We start from the raw sequence: 17,260 nt of genomic DNA on the forward strand, positions 1-17,260 counted from the left end.
GGATGAAAGCTATGACTGGGGGTGAACTTACAGGGTTACAGTCTGTTTAGAAGGGATTGTAGCAAAAACTGAAAGGGGGGGAGGGGTTTGTCTTTATGTAAAATCCTGTTTAAAGCCCACATTATGGGAGCGAGATGAACATGTGGAGTCTCTCTAGGTGAGTAAATACATGGAGGAAAAAACAATAATAAAATCCTCATAGGGGTTTTCTATAGGCCACTAAATAGAACAGAAGCCACTGAAAATCTATTACTGGGGCAAATAGATGAAGCAGCAAATCACAATGGGGTAATTATTATGGGGGGCTTTAACTACCTGGATATAAACTGGGATGGTGAAACCTGCGGATCTCATAAAGGTAACACGTTTCTGTCAATAACTAAAGATAATTACCTTACCCAACTTGTACAAGACCCAACTAGGGGGACGGAGGGGAAAGAGAAGACAGCTGCTGTTCCTCTAAACGGGGGTGCAGACAGGAGAAATCTCTGACACACCCTGTGCTCCTCACAGTCATTTCTGAAAGAGTGTACCCCGAAATGCGTTAAAAACACTGGCTGTTTTTAAATCTATTAGTAAGGAAAAATCGGGTATAATACGCATTGAAATATTTTTGTGAGACTTGTGCTAATTAAATCCACAATTTTCTTTCTCCTCTCAGTCTGCACGCTGCGCTCCATATATGGTTGGCATTAGTGGAAGGGTAGCGCCTCACCCCATTTCCTATAAGGAATGTTAACCCTTATAAGTAAAGGAGTCCCACCTATCTCTTCTCGTCTAAATAGAGGAATGGCCATTTTGGACTTCATATTAACCAACACTTGTGACAAAATAATAGGGGTGCAGGTTGGGAGGCACCTGGGAGATGGTGACCATAATATAATACGTTTCCACTTGTTTTTCAATAGGGAGTTTTATTGGAGAGCTACATAAATACTAAACTTTAGGAAGGCAAAGTTCAACCAGCTCAGAGATGCCCTTAACCTTACTGAATGGGTCAATGTCCTCAAAAACAGAAGTACAGATAATAAATGGGAAATGTTTAAAAACATCTTAAATACTTACTGTGAGCGGTACATAGGTTACAGTAATAAAAGTGTTAGGAATGGGGAAAAAACAACGTGACTCAATAAACCTGTAAAGGGGCAATAAACAAGAAAAAAAGTGTTTAAACTACTGAAACAAGAAGGCAGCGAAGAAGCACTAACGAGCTATAGGGAGAAAAATAAATGATGTAAAAAGCAGCAAACCTGGAGACAGACTTATTGCCAAAGAGAGTAAAACTAACCCAAAAATGTTCTTCAATTATATAAATAGTGAAAAGATCAATACTGAACGTGTTTGCTCTTTAATAAATAATGTAGGAGAAATTGTAGAAAGTGATAAAGAGAAAGCTAATTTATGAAACATTTTTTTCTCCAGTGGATTCACAGAGAAAATGGAAATGTCAAAAGAAATACAGAGTGATAAAGTAAACTCTCCACTAAATGTCACCAGTCTAAAGGCCCTTTTACACGGGACGATTATCGTTCTCGTGTGCAAAACCCTGCGCTACTGCGTATATAATATATGCAGAACATATACTGAAAATAGAGAGCGCCGGTACTGGTGCATCTTGTCTCCACAGGAACCAGGGGTGGAGACATGGGTTTGGTCTGGATCACTGACAGGGAATGCCCACGTCTTGCCCCAGATGTGGATTGGCTGCTGGCACTGTATGAGCTGTGTGATGGTTTGGATCGTGTGAAGCCACTGTTCCGACCACTGTGGTTGCAGTGTTTTTTAATGAATGGGCTGCACTCCCTGTGGCCTCCTCCGCGGTCTCGCGTTTCTTACTACCCCGGTCTGCTGCCTCCTCGGTAATAAAGCTGGTCCTTCTGACGTCGCTCAGCTGCTTCCTCCGTCCTGCCATGCTGTGGGAATACCGGTGCCTTGCAACGCTCTGCTACCTCCTCCGTGTTCAGAAGCTGTAGTAGCTCCGGTGCCTTTGTAGAGAAGGCGATCCGCAGCGCTAATGGTGGTCCTGCACCAGGGGCTCCATCTATACTCCAGCGTGGCAGCCAATCTGCATCTAGGGGAGTGAACTGTCCATTCCCTGTCAGTGCTCCAGGCCAAACTCATGTCTACACCCCTAGTTCCGGTGGAGACAAGATGCACCAGTACCGAGAGCGCCTTCCTTCTCCCTCATGAAGTAAGGGAAGCATCATGCTGAATACAGGAGATCTTTCATTTTTTTAAGTTTTTTTCCAATTTCCCTTATTTTTCAGTTTGTTGTTTTGTAAAGGTTTTCATGTTGTTGTTTTTTTTCCCCCGCAGACCGCCTGAACTCCAGTTTTACACCAGTGCTGCAGCTGTAATTCTGTTAATCCCAACATGGATTTTCCTGATGGTGAGTAATGAAAACCTACCTGCAAAAACACACATCCTGTTTCCCTGAAAATAAGACATACCCTGAAAATAAGACATAGCATGGTAGAAATGGTGCAAAAGTCATTAAAGTTTACTCCAAACGGAATTCAGCCGTTTGTCTCACATTATGTCTCACATAGAATGTGAAGCGCTGAGCGATGATCTGCCTGTCTAAACGTTCGGTGTGGGCGCTAACAACTAGCGGTGACGTCACCCACTCGTACAGCCGACAGTTATCCCGTATAAAGCGGGGCATTAGATTATCACCAGTGATCATGAAAGACAGCAAAATAAGTGATACAAGGAAAAACAAACCATATAGACCTAAATAATAAAAGTATAAATAGAAGTTTCAGGCTTTGGATGGGCTATATGTAGAATACGGAAAACTCTAGGATATTTTTGAAACCCTTTACGCTGCTTGCGTAAGCAGGCGAACCCTGGTGATCATGACCGGGGTTTTCAGTAACAGCGCCCCCCCCCCCCCCCCCCCCCGAATGCATTCACTATGGATGTCAGGGCTTTGGGGTTAAGCAATTAGAAAAATGCACCATGTGAGGAATAAATGTGATGCCCGATGAAGGGGCCGGTCTGCGAAACGTCCAATCTATTACCATGCTTGCTGCTGAAGTCAACTGAAGCACAAAACCCTCCTGAAGCATGAGCACCCGAGTGACTATATGAGAGTGTCTGTAATTGAATTGATGACAATGTAATGTATTCCTCGCATGGTGCATTGTTGTAACTGATTACTGTACAAGGATAACGAGGCCTCGTGTCCCCATGTGAGTATTTGGGAGAGGAATCCTTTGGACATCTGAAATGACACAGAAGTGTTTTGGGGGTTAAACTTGTAGGAAATTTTTGTCTGCTGGTTGTGTATATTCTGAGGCGACATCACATTTGGTGGTATCTAGACCCAGGGCTCTCCCCCTCAGCCCCCTTCCACACACTCCTCCCCACCCCTTCCCCATCATAGATACTGAGTAGAATGCTAAAAATGGAAAATTTTGTGTCAAGCTAAATATTCACTGATCTGTTCTTTCTGCTTAATATAGGACATGCCATTGATTGGGAGAAGTGGCAGAAAATTCAGCTACAACTGGGATGTCATGGTGTTGCTTCTTATCGATGGAGTCTTATTCCACTTACAAAGTGTCACAGCGTATGCGCTAATGGGAAAGATATCACCTGTAACATTCAGGTATTGAATTTAATGGGGGACTCTTATCAACCGCTTTGCGCCAGTATTTTGTCATATGCCATTCTTGTGCAAAATTGTTAGTTTTCAGTCCTCCGTGTTTGAAATGTGTCGATAGAAGGGGGCAGGTATACCAGTAGGGGTATGGCCAACAGTGGTCCAACAAATTTATTAAGCTTTAAAAGGGTTGTTCCCCTTCTAGCTATTTTTCTGCAGGAAGCAGACAGCTCTGCACATTGCACAGTGGCCCAAGTTGGTACTGCAGTCTGAGTTCTGTTGAAGTGAATGGTACTTGGCCAGCACCAACCTTGACCACTGCACAATGTACGGATCTGTCGGCTTCCTGCAGCTAAACAGCTAAAAGTGGGACAACCCCTTAAAGGCTAGGTATATCTTTTGTACAGGTTCTTTTTTCTCTAAATAGATGTATTTTTACGGGGAAAAAAAGTCCCATATCGGAATTAATTTACAAATATTTAACAGCTTTCCTAATACGTTTATAGGAGGACTTGGTTTCTTACAGAATCTGTCAGACAGATGGCTTATACAGTGCAGGGGGGAAGATATCACATATAGAAATACAGTCGGGGGAGGGGGTGGGTCTTATGTTGTCCTGGAACCTTTTAATATATTATAACTAATGATTTTTATTCTGGTATTGAGCTTAGATTTTTTGGGGCAGCCAGCGGTGTCTGTACTTGTAATGACCAGCACGGCCGCTGGGACCTGGCTGTCCTGTCAGTGATGTAATTAGGTCCGTACAGGAGCGTTATAGATTGGTTTTGACAGCTCTCTCCACTGTCTATAGACAACTTGTTGTTCTTCCTCTCGGTCATCCGATACCCAGGGAGCGACAGCAGAGAAAGCTTTTAGCTTAGGAGCTATAGGTAGATTTAAGAGTATTTCCACTTCATAAAGTGGTGGCATATGACTAGGATATACCATATATGATCACCTGAGGTCTGAGCTCTGGAGCTTCCACCAATCCTGAGAAAGAAGAAGTGGCCCTTTAAATTGTGATAACGCAATAATACTAGATTTAGTCTGTTTGCCCTAGCTGCATTGTTTCTGTTTTTACTGAACCGTGGGGGATCTATCTGATAGATCATTCATCATTTGTTAGAACCTGTTTTCTTTCATTTCTATAAATTAAAATCCGTTGCCCGAGTTCTATACGTACCATCGATCTGCTCGTTACCATACGTTGACCCGTGATCTTTGTGTCCTTTCAGCGTCGCCAGCACTGTGAAGCACGCACTTTCTATATGGCTCAGTATTATCGTTTTCGGGAATAAAATCACCAGCCTCTCTGCCATTGGAACTGTTTTAGTGATCATTGGTGTCCTGCTCTACAATAAAGCAAGGCAGCATCAACGGGAATCCATTCGAATGCTGACCGCCCAATCCAGTACTGAGGACTCTGAACCACTAATAGGACAGGACCAAAAATCACACGAGAAATGAGCTGATGTGGTGATCGCCATTTTTCTTCTGCCATTGACATTAATGTTCTGCTGCTGCTCTCAGGCGGCCATCATTAGATGAGGAGGGCCACCAGGAGACAATGACGTCCAGTGAGTTCTGTATTTGGGTATGAAACGACTGCAATACAAAATGTTACTTGATCTTTTTTTCTTGTTCCAAATTCTTCCAGACACGTAAGTAAGAGTTGTGTGCCCGTGTTGGCTAATCGCCTTCCTATTCAAAGCGAAGGATCTGACATCCATGAATTTATCTAGATTACATCACGTTCTAATTCAGAGTAAAATGATCATTGATGGACAAATAGTCAAATGTGAAGCTATGCCAGTGGGTGAAATAACATTCCTGCCCAGCGCCCGCAATGTGGGGTCTACCACTATGGAGTTTAAAGCAAGCAACAATGCAACGTTGGCTGAAGTATGAGGGGACCAGTCGCTGTGACGTGTGCCTGAAAGCAATGGTTTATATCAATCAGTCCTGTTTTTCTTGGTTTATTAGTGTTTTGTTAAAAATGTTTAAAACTTATTCCTGATGTTAAATGCTAGGCACTCTGAGGGAACTCCGGGTACCTTCACTATTGGAACTTTTTCCTTCATTGCTGCAATGCATCTAAAATTAAAAAAAATGAAGCAACTTCTGCAAATATTCTTAATTAAAACTGACCTTATAGTTTTGTGTACACATGTACACCCCTATGTGATGTCAAACCCTGTGTCTAGTCTGATCCCACAGTCATGTATTAAACCTCTTTAATTGCTCAGGTCCTGCAGACATTAGGAGACCCGAAGGCTTTCATAGGTACTGTGTGCACAAAACGGTAGGTTATTTTAAAGAGGTGTTCCAGTAGGAAGAAGTTATCCCCTATCTGTGATATAGGAGATAACTAGCTGATCAGTAGGGGGTCCTACTGCTAGGACCCCCACCGATCCCAAGAACAGGGGATCCTGTTTGCTGCACTTCCGGTCACTTCTGCATCGCTGCTCCAACCGGAGTGATGTCAGTTTGAAAGCAACATTGGCCATGCTGCTCCATTTGTTTCACCGGGGCTGACAGAAATGACCGAGCTCTTCAGCTAGTTAACTCCATTGAAACGAATGGAATGGAGCGGCACCGCACATGCACGGCCAGCTTTCCATTCAAAGTGATGTCACTCCAGCCAAACAGCAATGCAGAAGTGGCCAGAAGTAGGGGAAATGGCACCGTCCCATAGTGGATGGATGAAAACTTGAAAAAGACACCCCCCCCCCCCCCTTCTTCCCTACCAGAAAGCTCCTTTTAAACATGTTTTTAGATGCATTGGAGCAATGAAAATAGAATAGCAAGAAGTGCATTTGCAATGTGGTAATTAAACATGAAATATGGATGCAGGCGCTCCTGTATATTTAAAGCAGTTAACCCAAAATAGACTTTTATCACCTGTCCATAGGATAACTGATAAAAGTCTGATCGGTGAGGTCTCACCACCGAGACCCCCATCAATCTGGAGAACAGGGGTCTTGTGTCTGCTCTCCTCCTCACTGTGGGCTCGTTGCACCTCCCGCAGCAAGGAGGAGATTGAATGGAGCACCAGCCAATGCCGCTGCATTCAATTTATTAATGGGACTGCCAGAGACAGTGCAGCGCTTGTACTCGGCTATTCTCCGTTACCCCCATTGAAATGAATGACGCTGTAGTTGAGTGCAGCAAGTCCACAGTGATGCGAAGAGGAAGATCTGAACCCCCCCACCCATTCTAGGGATCCATAGCGGTCTCAGCGGTGAGACCCCCACCGATCAGACTATATCTATCTTATGGAAAGGTGATAAGTCTGTTGTGGTACTATCCCATAACATGAAGAGTCCTCAGATCTGGAGCGCCAGGTATTGGAATATATCACAAGGTGTGTTCACCTAGTACGCTCACGCTGCCTCCTGACTAAAATACTTCTTAGTTCTGCTTTCCTCTTACATTTTCTAATACATTCCTGAAAGCACTGTAGCACTTGCATACAATCTCGGGCTCTGTTCACATCAGCGTTTGGCACTTCTGTTGCTAATTTCCAATGAATCACAGACAGATTAACGCTGCACTATTTTGTCTTGAAGAATGCTGTACAGACACCGACCGGACCCCAATATAGTCAGTAGGCGGCGTTCAGCGGTCCCCAATATAGTCAGCAGGCGGCGTTCAGCGGTTTCGTCATAAGTTCTGCCAGTGGATTCCGGTTTTCTGCTCCCATAACAAAGCAGTGAAAAGTCGCTCCCCATGCTGATGTGAACATAGCTTTACCTAACTTGGCCACAGAAATATAATTCCAAATACTGGTGGCACTTCTATGGTGACGGTCATCAGGGGCATATAAGCATTTTCATACAATCACCACTGGTGGACTATACCCAAAGACCCAATAAGCCATATTGAGCCTATTTTTTTTTTTGTTTTGATGATTTGGGAATCGGGCCAGATATGAGGGGTGATAAAACATTAGTGGGCATACTGTTCTGCCCTCGTACAGTACCTAGCCTTACCAGTAGATGGCATCTATGAGCCATCTTGTGTGAGATCTCCTTAAAGCATCCTGGGCAAACAAAGATGACATCATCAGTCTGAGACACTATGCCTGCTTGATTGACCAGCGCTGCCCACATGAGCTGTTCTGGATAGTCGAAGGAGCATGTAGCACCTTAGACAACCAATGCAGAAGCGGTTCGCACATCTTTCTTTGTCCAGACCGGAAAAGTCGCTTTAAAAGCCAGGCCTTAAACGCCCAACCAATCACACGTCTTCATAGACAACCTTAATTAACATTGCTATAAAAAAAATCATGCTGCCAAATTGCACGTTCGCCTAATATAGAATGTTCTATTAGCAGTGATGATGAGCGGCGGTGACCTACATATGTTTGTTGTGACATGTAGACTCCGCACCATGATATTAGGTAGGTTTCAGAATCCATATTGAAGGTAATAACTGTTATTTATCCAAGGAAAATGTCCTTTTTGTTAATCGGCCGACTGAAGTCGGAAAGTACTGCCGCTCCCTGTATGCCGTGCCTGCTTTGGGATTACACTATGGCAAGAAGCGGAGACTGCTGACCTTATTTGTGATGCCACCCGTCGGTGTCATTTACACCTGTGGATTGTACAGAAATCTTTCTATTTTTATGAACTGTGGGTAAAGCCTTTTGTAAAAAACCTCCATTCCTGACCTGCGGTCATGTGTGTTGTGTGTCCGGCATCTTATCCATCCTTGTGGCCAATGCAGTTAGCGCTTTGTAAGGAGGAGAATGGCATTACTTGAAAGGTGCTGATTTATTGTGCTTCTGTTAGTATTTAATTACTGCATTCTATGTTGTCCACCCATCTGTGCACCTGTCACCCATTCATAGACAGCTGGCAGGCTCAAGCTAGGTCACAGCACACCGGCCTCCGTCCATATGCTGTCCAGTAATCACATTGAATGCCCTGCTGTCATCCATGGAAATGGACAGGAATAGTACATGGCCTGAGCATTTCCCTGCGGACCATCAGTCTGTGTGACACATCGTCCCTATGATCTCATAGGCTATAATGGGCCACTGAAAATGCAGCCATTTACTTTTGGCATTTAACCCCTTGAGTGGCATGCCCGGAAAATTTCCGGGGACGAGCTCCACTGCTCATAGCAACATAGCCCGGAAGATTTCCGGGCTATGTATCACTATGGGAGTTGCAGAGCACAATGCCACAAGCTGTGACAGTGTGCTCTGCCTGCACAGACCCACATAGAGCAGTGCAAGGGCTTTGAAAAACCAGCAGAAGATATTGCCGACATGTCGGCAATGTCCTGCTTTGTTTACAGGTTGCCATAGAGACCATCGGCTTGTCAGAAGCAAGCCGATGGTCTCTGTGGCAGGGAGAGCTGGTTGTTAGCTGTCAGAGGACAGCTAGGTACTAGCTCTTACAGCAGAGATCAGAGAAAACCTCTGATCTCTGCTGTGTTAACCCCTTACATGCTGCAGTCTATGTGACTGCAGCATGTAAAGGGCTGTCACTGCAGCATGTAAAGGGCTGTCACCATCGGACCCCCGGAATGTGATCAGGGGTCCTGATGGGTCCCTGTGGAAGTCCCCTAAAGGGACAAAAAAAAAAATATTTTTTAAATTAAAAAAAAAAAAGTAAAAAAATTATTAAAAAAATACTTGTCTCCCTTTACTTTGTAAAAAATCAAAAATGCAATCACACATGTGGTATCCGTGTGCGTCGTAATGACCCAGAGAAGGAAGTTAATACATTTTTTAACCCCTTAATGACATGGCCACTTTTTTTCTTTTTCCCCCATTTTTTTTCCCTCCCCCCTGTTTAAAAAATCACAACTTGTCCTGCAAAAAACAAGCCCTCACATGGCCATGTCAATGGAAAAATGAAAAAGTTATGGCTCTTGAGACGCAACTGCAAAACTAGTTGAAATTCAATGATTAGACCATTTTAAAAAACCTGCCCTGGTGGGCACGACAGGGTGGTAGGAAACCTGCCACTCAAGGGGTTAAAGTAAATCTGGACCTTTTTATTAGGTTTATTTTAAGATTTGTGTTTCACATGTCAGTCTGAGTCTGAAGTCAGTCGGAGTGAAGTGTGCCGAGGAGGTGCACGCATCTTAGTAAATCTGACGAATATTTCCCTGTCATTACCCCAAAAGCAGAAATCTGCATCTAAGATTTAGGATCTAGTTTGTGCCCGTTTCTAGCACAAGTTTATAGTAAGTCTGTTGGGCGCTCTTCTGTTTAAGCACCATCCACTTTCCACGCCAACGTTGTGATTCCACCCCCACACACACACAACCAAAAAGTTGTGTAAAGCCTTTCAGAAATCCCCACCCCCACCATTCGGGTTGATCAAATTCTTAAAGGGTTTTTTCTGAGCAAAAACTGTTGATGACCGATCCTCAAGCTGGATCATCAATAGTTGATTGCTAGGGACCTCCTCCTTGGGTTCCCCAATGCAGCGGGCTGGATGTGCGTCACAGGGGACGAGAGAGGAAGTGGCTATTGCACTTTCGTGTCTGTTCCCGGTGTTGGAACTGTGATAGCCGACTTCAGCTCTGTTAATTTCAATGGGAGTGAAGCCAGCTATGGCACTTCTGCCTCCATGCCCTATGACCCACGTCCAAACCGCTGCGCTGATGGAGAATCGGCCGATCAGCTCAACGATGGGGATCCTGAGCCATGGATCCTCTGTGATTAACTATTGATGTTATCCTGAAGATAGGTCATCAACTAGTTTTTGCCTTTTTAATATATTGTCCTAGTTCCATTTTTTTCTGATACAAAGCTCCAAATCTTCTGCATAGACAAGAAGATGAATGATAATTCTCTAGTCTGCAAAACCGCTCCACGGGGTGGGAATATTTACATCCACAGTTGGGTTTTAGCCACCATCATCCTTTCTCGGACAGCAAGAAACGTAAGTGCTGGTGGTATGTATTGCTACTGTCGTTCTAGGTACGCTGCCAGGTGTCTGCAGAAGCACGCTCTTGAGGAGTATTGCTTCTCCTTAAGGAGATCCAGCTGGTGTAGGGATTTTTAAAAGCAATGCCTCCTGGGAAAGAGTATGGAAATTATCTGTCCTCGAGAAGGGAAAAAATGGTATTTCTAGCGCCACCTATTTGCCGTACGGGGTAGAAAAAAATAGCACACACCCCTATCCTTCTTCCCAGTGCGCTGGCTTATGGCCACATACCGGTAACTGCTGTATTGTACGGGCCATAGAGGTCTATGTAGGAGGACTGACTGTATTACTCACACCAGTGTATTACCACCGCCACATGTTATGTTCGTTTATACACATCCATACTGAACGCTGCAGACATTGGCGCTGCGGGTCTTAAGGTTTTATTTAGATTTTACCTTATCAGTGGTGGTGCTTGTTTTTACTCATGTTTAAAGAGGTTCTGCAGTTTTGCCCGTACTGTTATGCCTTTTACGTTTTTAGCACTCTCCAGCATATTCTGAAGTATGAAAGTATTACTTCAGGGAAGAGGCTGGGGAGTCCTGCAGGTAATGGGGGCTCCATGTGCCACAGTACAGTCTATCTGAGACCCTTCTATGTGATTGATCATGCACTCAGAAGATGTAAGAAGTATATATGTCTTAGGCCAGAATTACATAAGCCAGCGCCATATCAGTGTGAGAAACTCGATGGATTTTATGAGAAAAATGCATCACATCTTCGTACGTGCGATTATCACGTATTTGATAATTGCATGCTATTTCAATAGGAAACAAAAAACTCCCATTGCACTCGCACTGTCAATGTGATGTGCGTTTTAGGGGGTTTTTTTGCTCTTGTAAAAAATAATAGGTATAAAATAGGAGACGCTGCGATTTTACTATCCGGAGAAGAATCACCCATGTAAATAATGGGTTATGAGAATGTGCGCGTTCGGTGCATCTCGCAGTCACACAGAACTCGTACACTTTTTTCGTCTTTGTAAATACGGCCTGAGGCCGCGCTCTCACACAGATGCTTGAAAGTGTTTACTGCGTCTTCAGCTGCGTCGCCGTGCGTTTGTGACTGTGTTTTCAACACCGTTATAAACGCAGCCATGTCAGCTGAAATGCCAGAACTAAAAAACGCGATAACCACATTCTACCACTTTTTCAGCAGCTCTGAAAACGCACCCCATTCATTTTAATGGGCAAAGCGTCACATGGGGGATTTTTTTTCTCTCCATACAATTCCTGTCTGATTCCGAGAAAAGAGGAAAAAGGACCCTTTCATTTGAATGGATTCATTCAGATGAGCGATATTTCATTATTATTTTTTCTTGGACTCCTAGTCCAAGTTAAAAACAAAATCACCGCATGTCTTATTCTTAAGCAATTCTTATTCAAGAATCGACCCATTATTTTTTAAGGGAGTGTAAAAAAAATAAAATAAAATCATCGCCATCGCATGCCATATGATCTGCGTGCGATTGGCATCTGAATGCGATCTGTTTTTAACACAGATTACTATGGGGACCACAAAAAGTGCAGAACAGAAAAAAACGTGTGTGAAAATGGAGGGGAAAAAAAAATCACTGACCAAAATCGCACTAGTCCATCTACCCTTACACACTACTGCTGGTTATGGCGTAAATCGGACGGCACAGTTTTATTTTATTGCAAAGTTTTTAAATGCAAAGGAACAGCCGGGTCACAGTGTTTTATGAAGTGCGCCACTTTTTTATATTGTGTAGTTTTTTGCTAACTTGCGGGGTAAGGTGTTTGGTAACACGGGACCTTTTGCAGCGATCCGTTTTTATTTGTGGTGAATGAGCTGCCGACTTCTCCAGTACGGCGATAATCAGCGTCTTGGCTATCAAATCTATTTTCAAAATGATTTGCTAATTATCATGGCGCATTTATAGTCTAGAACCGTAAGTGTCGCTATTGTAGCGGAAACAAATCTATTTTTTTTCATACTTACTGTTTTAGGCCTCATGTCCACGGGCAAAAGAAGAATTAAAATCCGTAGCGGGCCTGATTTTCCCCGTGGACATGAGGCCTTAAAAATGAACGTTCCCAAAAACCAAAGCAATATCTGCTGGCTTGGGAATAGGGATCTGTTCAGACTAGTGTCATGGCTTCCATTTAAAGGAGTTGGACCACAATAGACTTCTATCTTCTATCATAGGATAGGTAATAAAAGTCTGATTACTGGGAGTCTCACCAGTCCTGAGAATGAAGGTCCCACGTCCCCCTCTTTCTCCTTACTGCACATACATCCCTCGTAATGAGGAGGAGATTGAATTGAGTAGCGGTCCAGCATGCGCAATGCGGCTCCATTCATCTTCAGTGGCACTACTGGAGATAGCAGGGTGCTTGTGCTTGGCCATTTCCAGTAGCCCCATTGAGATGGATGGAACGGCGCATGGGCATGCTAGACCGCCATTCCATTCATTTTCCATGTCAATCTGCTGGGTGCAGTGATGAGAAGACCGGACCCCTGTTATTGGGATCAGTGGGGGTCTCAGCTGTGAGGACCCCCCATCCCCACAGACTTCTATGAGCTCCCATATAGCTAAGTCTATTGCGGTACAACCCCTTTAACATAAGCCATAATGCTGTGACGAAGCCATTGTGCAATGGATGTATATAGTCACTGATGGCCTCGATGTCTTATAATGCTCTGAACACATAAGTGGACAGAACATAAGTCATTGGACATCATTTATGTATTATCTAACAGGAAAACAGGCCTTATTACCAATAGCAACAAGACCAGTCTTCATAAATGAGGTCTAATAATGTATCTATACTATAGTGATGTCATTTGAAATGATGCTCCAGTTTGGAGTCATCCATTCCATAAAGGGACTCTGTCACCTACTTAAAGCCCTATAAGCTAAGCTGTAGGTGACCCATGAAATCCACGGATGTAAGTCTTATACTTGCCTTCCCTGTTGTTCCCCCCCCCCGATGTCGCACTGGAATGCATTGAGCGGTGCTGCTAAGTAGTCCACCCGCTCTAATTTTATAAAGGACCGACTACTTAGCTGCTCCACTCAATACATTCAGCGATGGCTTCCACCGGGGGAATGACACGGAAGGGAATTATAAAACTTACATCCCCAAACTCCAATGGTCACCTACTTTCAGCCCATTAGCTTAGCACATAGTGATAAAAGTAGGTGACAGTGTCTTTAATGGTGGTCTTGAATCTTTGGCTCTCCAGCTGTTGTGAAGGTACAAATCCCAACACATCTGACAGCCCAAAAGAATCTGAGCCAATCAGTGTCCTTAAAGGGGCTGTGAGGTCTACTTCCCATCTCGGGCTCCAGGGTTCCCCACATGGCATTCTATATAATCATGACACTACATCCATGTGACCTCAATGTTTTCCCATGGAAAGGTTACAAGCGACCATCACTAAAACCCAACCATGTTGAATATTTAGTGATGGGCACAAGGTTATTTGCCACTTTTTTCCCCCAGAGGGAAGCATTGAGGCTGTGATGATCCCACCATCTTGCCCCGTCTTAACTCTTGTGCTGCCTAGGGGTTCTGAGCCTTCATACTAGCCCATCACTAGCAGTGATATTCTTTTGCTCTTTGCCTTCATTATTCTGTGGTTGTGCCTCCCAGCGATGGCTTTTATTTCATGTTAATCTCATCCCGTTTCTTCCACAGTTTTCATCTTCCCTCTGCAGGTTTTTACTCATCATGTGAGACTTTGTGTTATAAATGTGTCATTGTGTCTTTTGTGTTACTAATTTTCTTGTACCGGAGCAAACTGCATCTTCCACTCGGATAAGTTGCCTTGTAAATCCTTTGTGACTCTTACCATGTTTGATGCAATTCTGAATAAAGATGAACATCCATCCGCTCTGCTTTTCTTTTCCTTATTGTGTTTTTCATTGATAAGATGAGACACAAGCTCAACGGGAAGGATGGTAACAGAACATTAAAGGGGTTGTCAGGTCACCGGGCAACGTTCCCCTATAAGGCCGACTGTGCCAGAATAACATAAGGAGCTGTACTTACCCCTCCTCTGCTGCTGCAATCCAGAACTGACGCCCAGATGAGGTTCATGTGCTTGTTGGGGCACATGTCACCTGACTGCTGCAGCATCACCACCCATTCTGGCATCCGCGCTCACGTCCTGGGTGCCATGATGCCAGGAGTGCGGGATAGTGATGCTGCAGCAGTCAGGTGACTTCCAGTGACGGCACCCATCATAAAAAACATTGGGGCTACAGCAGCGTTGGTTCTTGGTGGCAAAGGAGGGGTAAGTCCTGGTGTCTTATTATATCAGCATGGTGGGTCCTATAGAGGGAATGTTGTCCTGACAACTCCTGTAAGTGACTATGGTAGTTCTTTCATTATGTTCGCTGATGAACCAGTGATATCTAGAGAGCGGTAAAGAACACATAGGAAACTCTTAGGCCTCATGTCCACGGGGAAAATCGGGCCCGCTACGGATTCTACATGTAGAATCTGCAGCGGGTCCCTCCTGCCCCGCGGACATGAGCGCTGAAAAGAAAAATAAATGACAATAAACTTACCTCCCATCCGCTCCGTTTCTTCTCTTCGCGGCGGCGTCATCTTCTCTCGTCGCGGCCGGATCTTCATTCTTCGGCTCGGCGGATGTGCACGATGACGTCGGTGACGTGCCCCGCGCATGCGCCGGGCCGAAGCAAAATGATCCGGCCGCGGCTGAGAGAGGATGGCGCGGCGCCGAAGAGAAGAAACGGAGCGGGTAAGTAAAATGTGATTTTTGTGTCCCGCGGATCCGGACGGCTTCCATAGGCTTCAATAGAAGCCCGCGGGAGCCGTCCCCGCGGGAGACCCGCATGAAAATGGAGCATGGTCCAGATTTTTTCATGCTCCATTTTTTTTAAAATCCCTTTTATTGACGATCCGCGGGTATTTATCTACCCCGCGGGTGGTCAATGCATCCCTATGGGGTGCGGATCCGCGCGCGGGAGAAGAGTTAAAATCCGCTGCGGATTTTAATTCTTCTTTTCCCCGTGGACATGAGCCCTAAGCGTGTCTCTTCTCTCCCTTGTGCCACCATGTGATCCTCCTTTTGATTTAGAAAAAGACATAAAGGACAGTAGGACTCCTGAATATGATGTGTAGGGGGGGGATTGTAGTGCATAAAGCACCCCAGAGATATACAGTGCAGCCGGCCATGACGTCCAGTAGTATTTATATATAGGGAGGGACCTCTCTATCAAGCCAAGTTGGAGGAGAGCCAACCAGCAGATTCTTCATTGAAAACCTTGCTTCACAATCCCACTGCAAAGCGAGGTGACGGTGGGTGTCAAAGGCCGTACACATAATGGGCACCGTGAGACCAAGTATCCTTCAGCCAAGTGCCTGGAAATGGTTCTGACAGACAAAGGGGTGTAATGATGGCGTCTCCTGTCTCTGAATGGCGAACAACAAAATGGTTGGGGCTGCTCATGCTTGTTGGACGATCAGACGCTCCTCTCTACTGGTGGTCTGTCGGGGGATCCTGAGCCCGGTCACCTTGTGTGCCCTCACACATCCACTGGTCCCAACACCACCTAACAGTCTGGTCAGACGCTCCTCTCTACTGGTGGTCTGTCGGGTGGGTCCTGAGCCCGGTCACCTTGTGTGCCCTCACACATCCACTGGTCCCAACACCTCCTAACAGTCTGGTCAGACGCTCCTCTCTCCTGGTGGTCTGTAGAGGGTGTCCTGAGCCCGGTCACCTTGTGTGCCCTCCCACATCCACTGAACCTAACACCGCCTAACAGTCTGGTCAGACGCTCCTATCTACTGGTGGTCTGTAGGGGGCGTCCTGAGCCCGGTCACCTTGTGTGCCCTCCCACATCCACTGAACCTAACACCGCCTAACAGTCTGGTCAGACGCTCCTCTCTACTAGTGGTCTGTAGGGGGCATCCTGAGACCGGTCACCTTGTCTGCCCTCCCACATCCACTGCACCTAACACCGCCTAACAGTCTGGTCAGACACTCCTCTCTACTGGTGGTCTGTAGGGGGCGTCCTGAGTCCGGTCACCTTGTGTGCCCTCCCACATCCACTGGTCCCAACACCACCTAACAGTCTGGTCAGACGCTCCTCTCTACTGGTGGTCTGTCGGGTGGGTCCTGAGCCCAGTCACCTTGTGTGCCCCTACCCACTGGTCAGGTGCCAAGACCGGTCATCTTTTTTTTTGCGCAACTGAAAGGCATGCACAAAATACAGAAATGTGACCGAACTGATTGAAATCAATGGGCTCTACTCTCTGCGTATTGTGTGCGTGCAAATACACCCATATGTAGCTGGCCTTAGCGTTCTACTTGTATGTCTTCGTTCAGAAGATATTCTGGGTGGCCCTGACTTTTGAATCAGCCTGTACATCAAAAGAGCAATAGTCAGACATGTAATGGCGGCCGCACACGCTGCCAGTCACGCAGCGACTTCCCGAAGTGTCGCCAGATGGTTTGGATTTTAAAAAACGCCTCATATCAGCAGGGAACAAGCATATTGGCGAGCGTGAAATCGGGGTGTGACTCCTAGCCCCATCCCACACTCGCCTGTGTGAAGTTGGCCTAAGGGCTCTTTAACGCGGTCTATTTGCACTGTGATGCAGCAGGATTTGCAGCTGTGGAATTGCGCATCAAACCTGCAGGGTTAACTGGATTTGGATGTAGAATCACAGGCTGATTTAAGCCATTTTAATTGTGCATCAAAATC

At 45.3% G+C, this 17,260-nt stretch overlaps 1 protein-coding gene across 4 annotated transcripts in view; it reads left to right on the top strand.

Moving 5' to 3' along the window:
* SLC35E2B (solute carrier family 35 member E2B) overlaps positions 1–9,062 on the top strand; it is a 63,831-nt gene extending 54,769 nt beyond the window's left edge. For all 4 annotated transcript variants that reach the window (XM_066606764.1, XM_066606766.1, XM_066606765.1 and 1 more), the window contains exons 7-9: positions 2,317–2,389; positions 3,468–3,613; positions 4,843–9,062. In XM_066606764.1, the coding sequence (XP_066462861.1) occupies positions 2,317–2,389; positions 3,468–3,613; positions 4,843–5,074 (451 nt within the window). In that variant the 3' untranslated portion in view covers positions 5,075–9,062. The remainder of the gene's footprint in view (positions 1–2,316; positions 2,390–3,467; positions 3,614–4,842) is intronic.
* The last annotated feature ends 8,198 nt before the right edge of the window (positions 9,063–17,260 follow it).

The sequence above is a fragment of the Eleutherodactylus coqui genome, chromosome 6, assembly GCF_035609145.1.
Source record: "Eleutherodactylus coqui strain aEleCoq1 chromosome 6, aEleCoq1.hap1, whole genome shotgun sequence".
Lineage (NCBI taxonomy): Eukaryota > Metazoa > Chordata > Amphibia > Anura > Eleutherodactylidae > Eleutherodactylus > Eleutherodactylus coqui.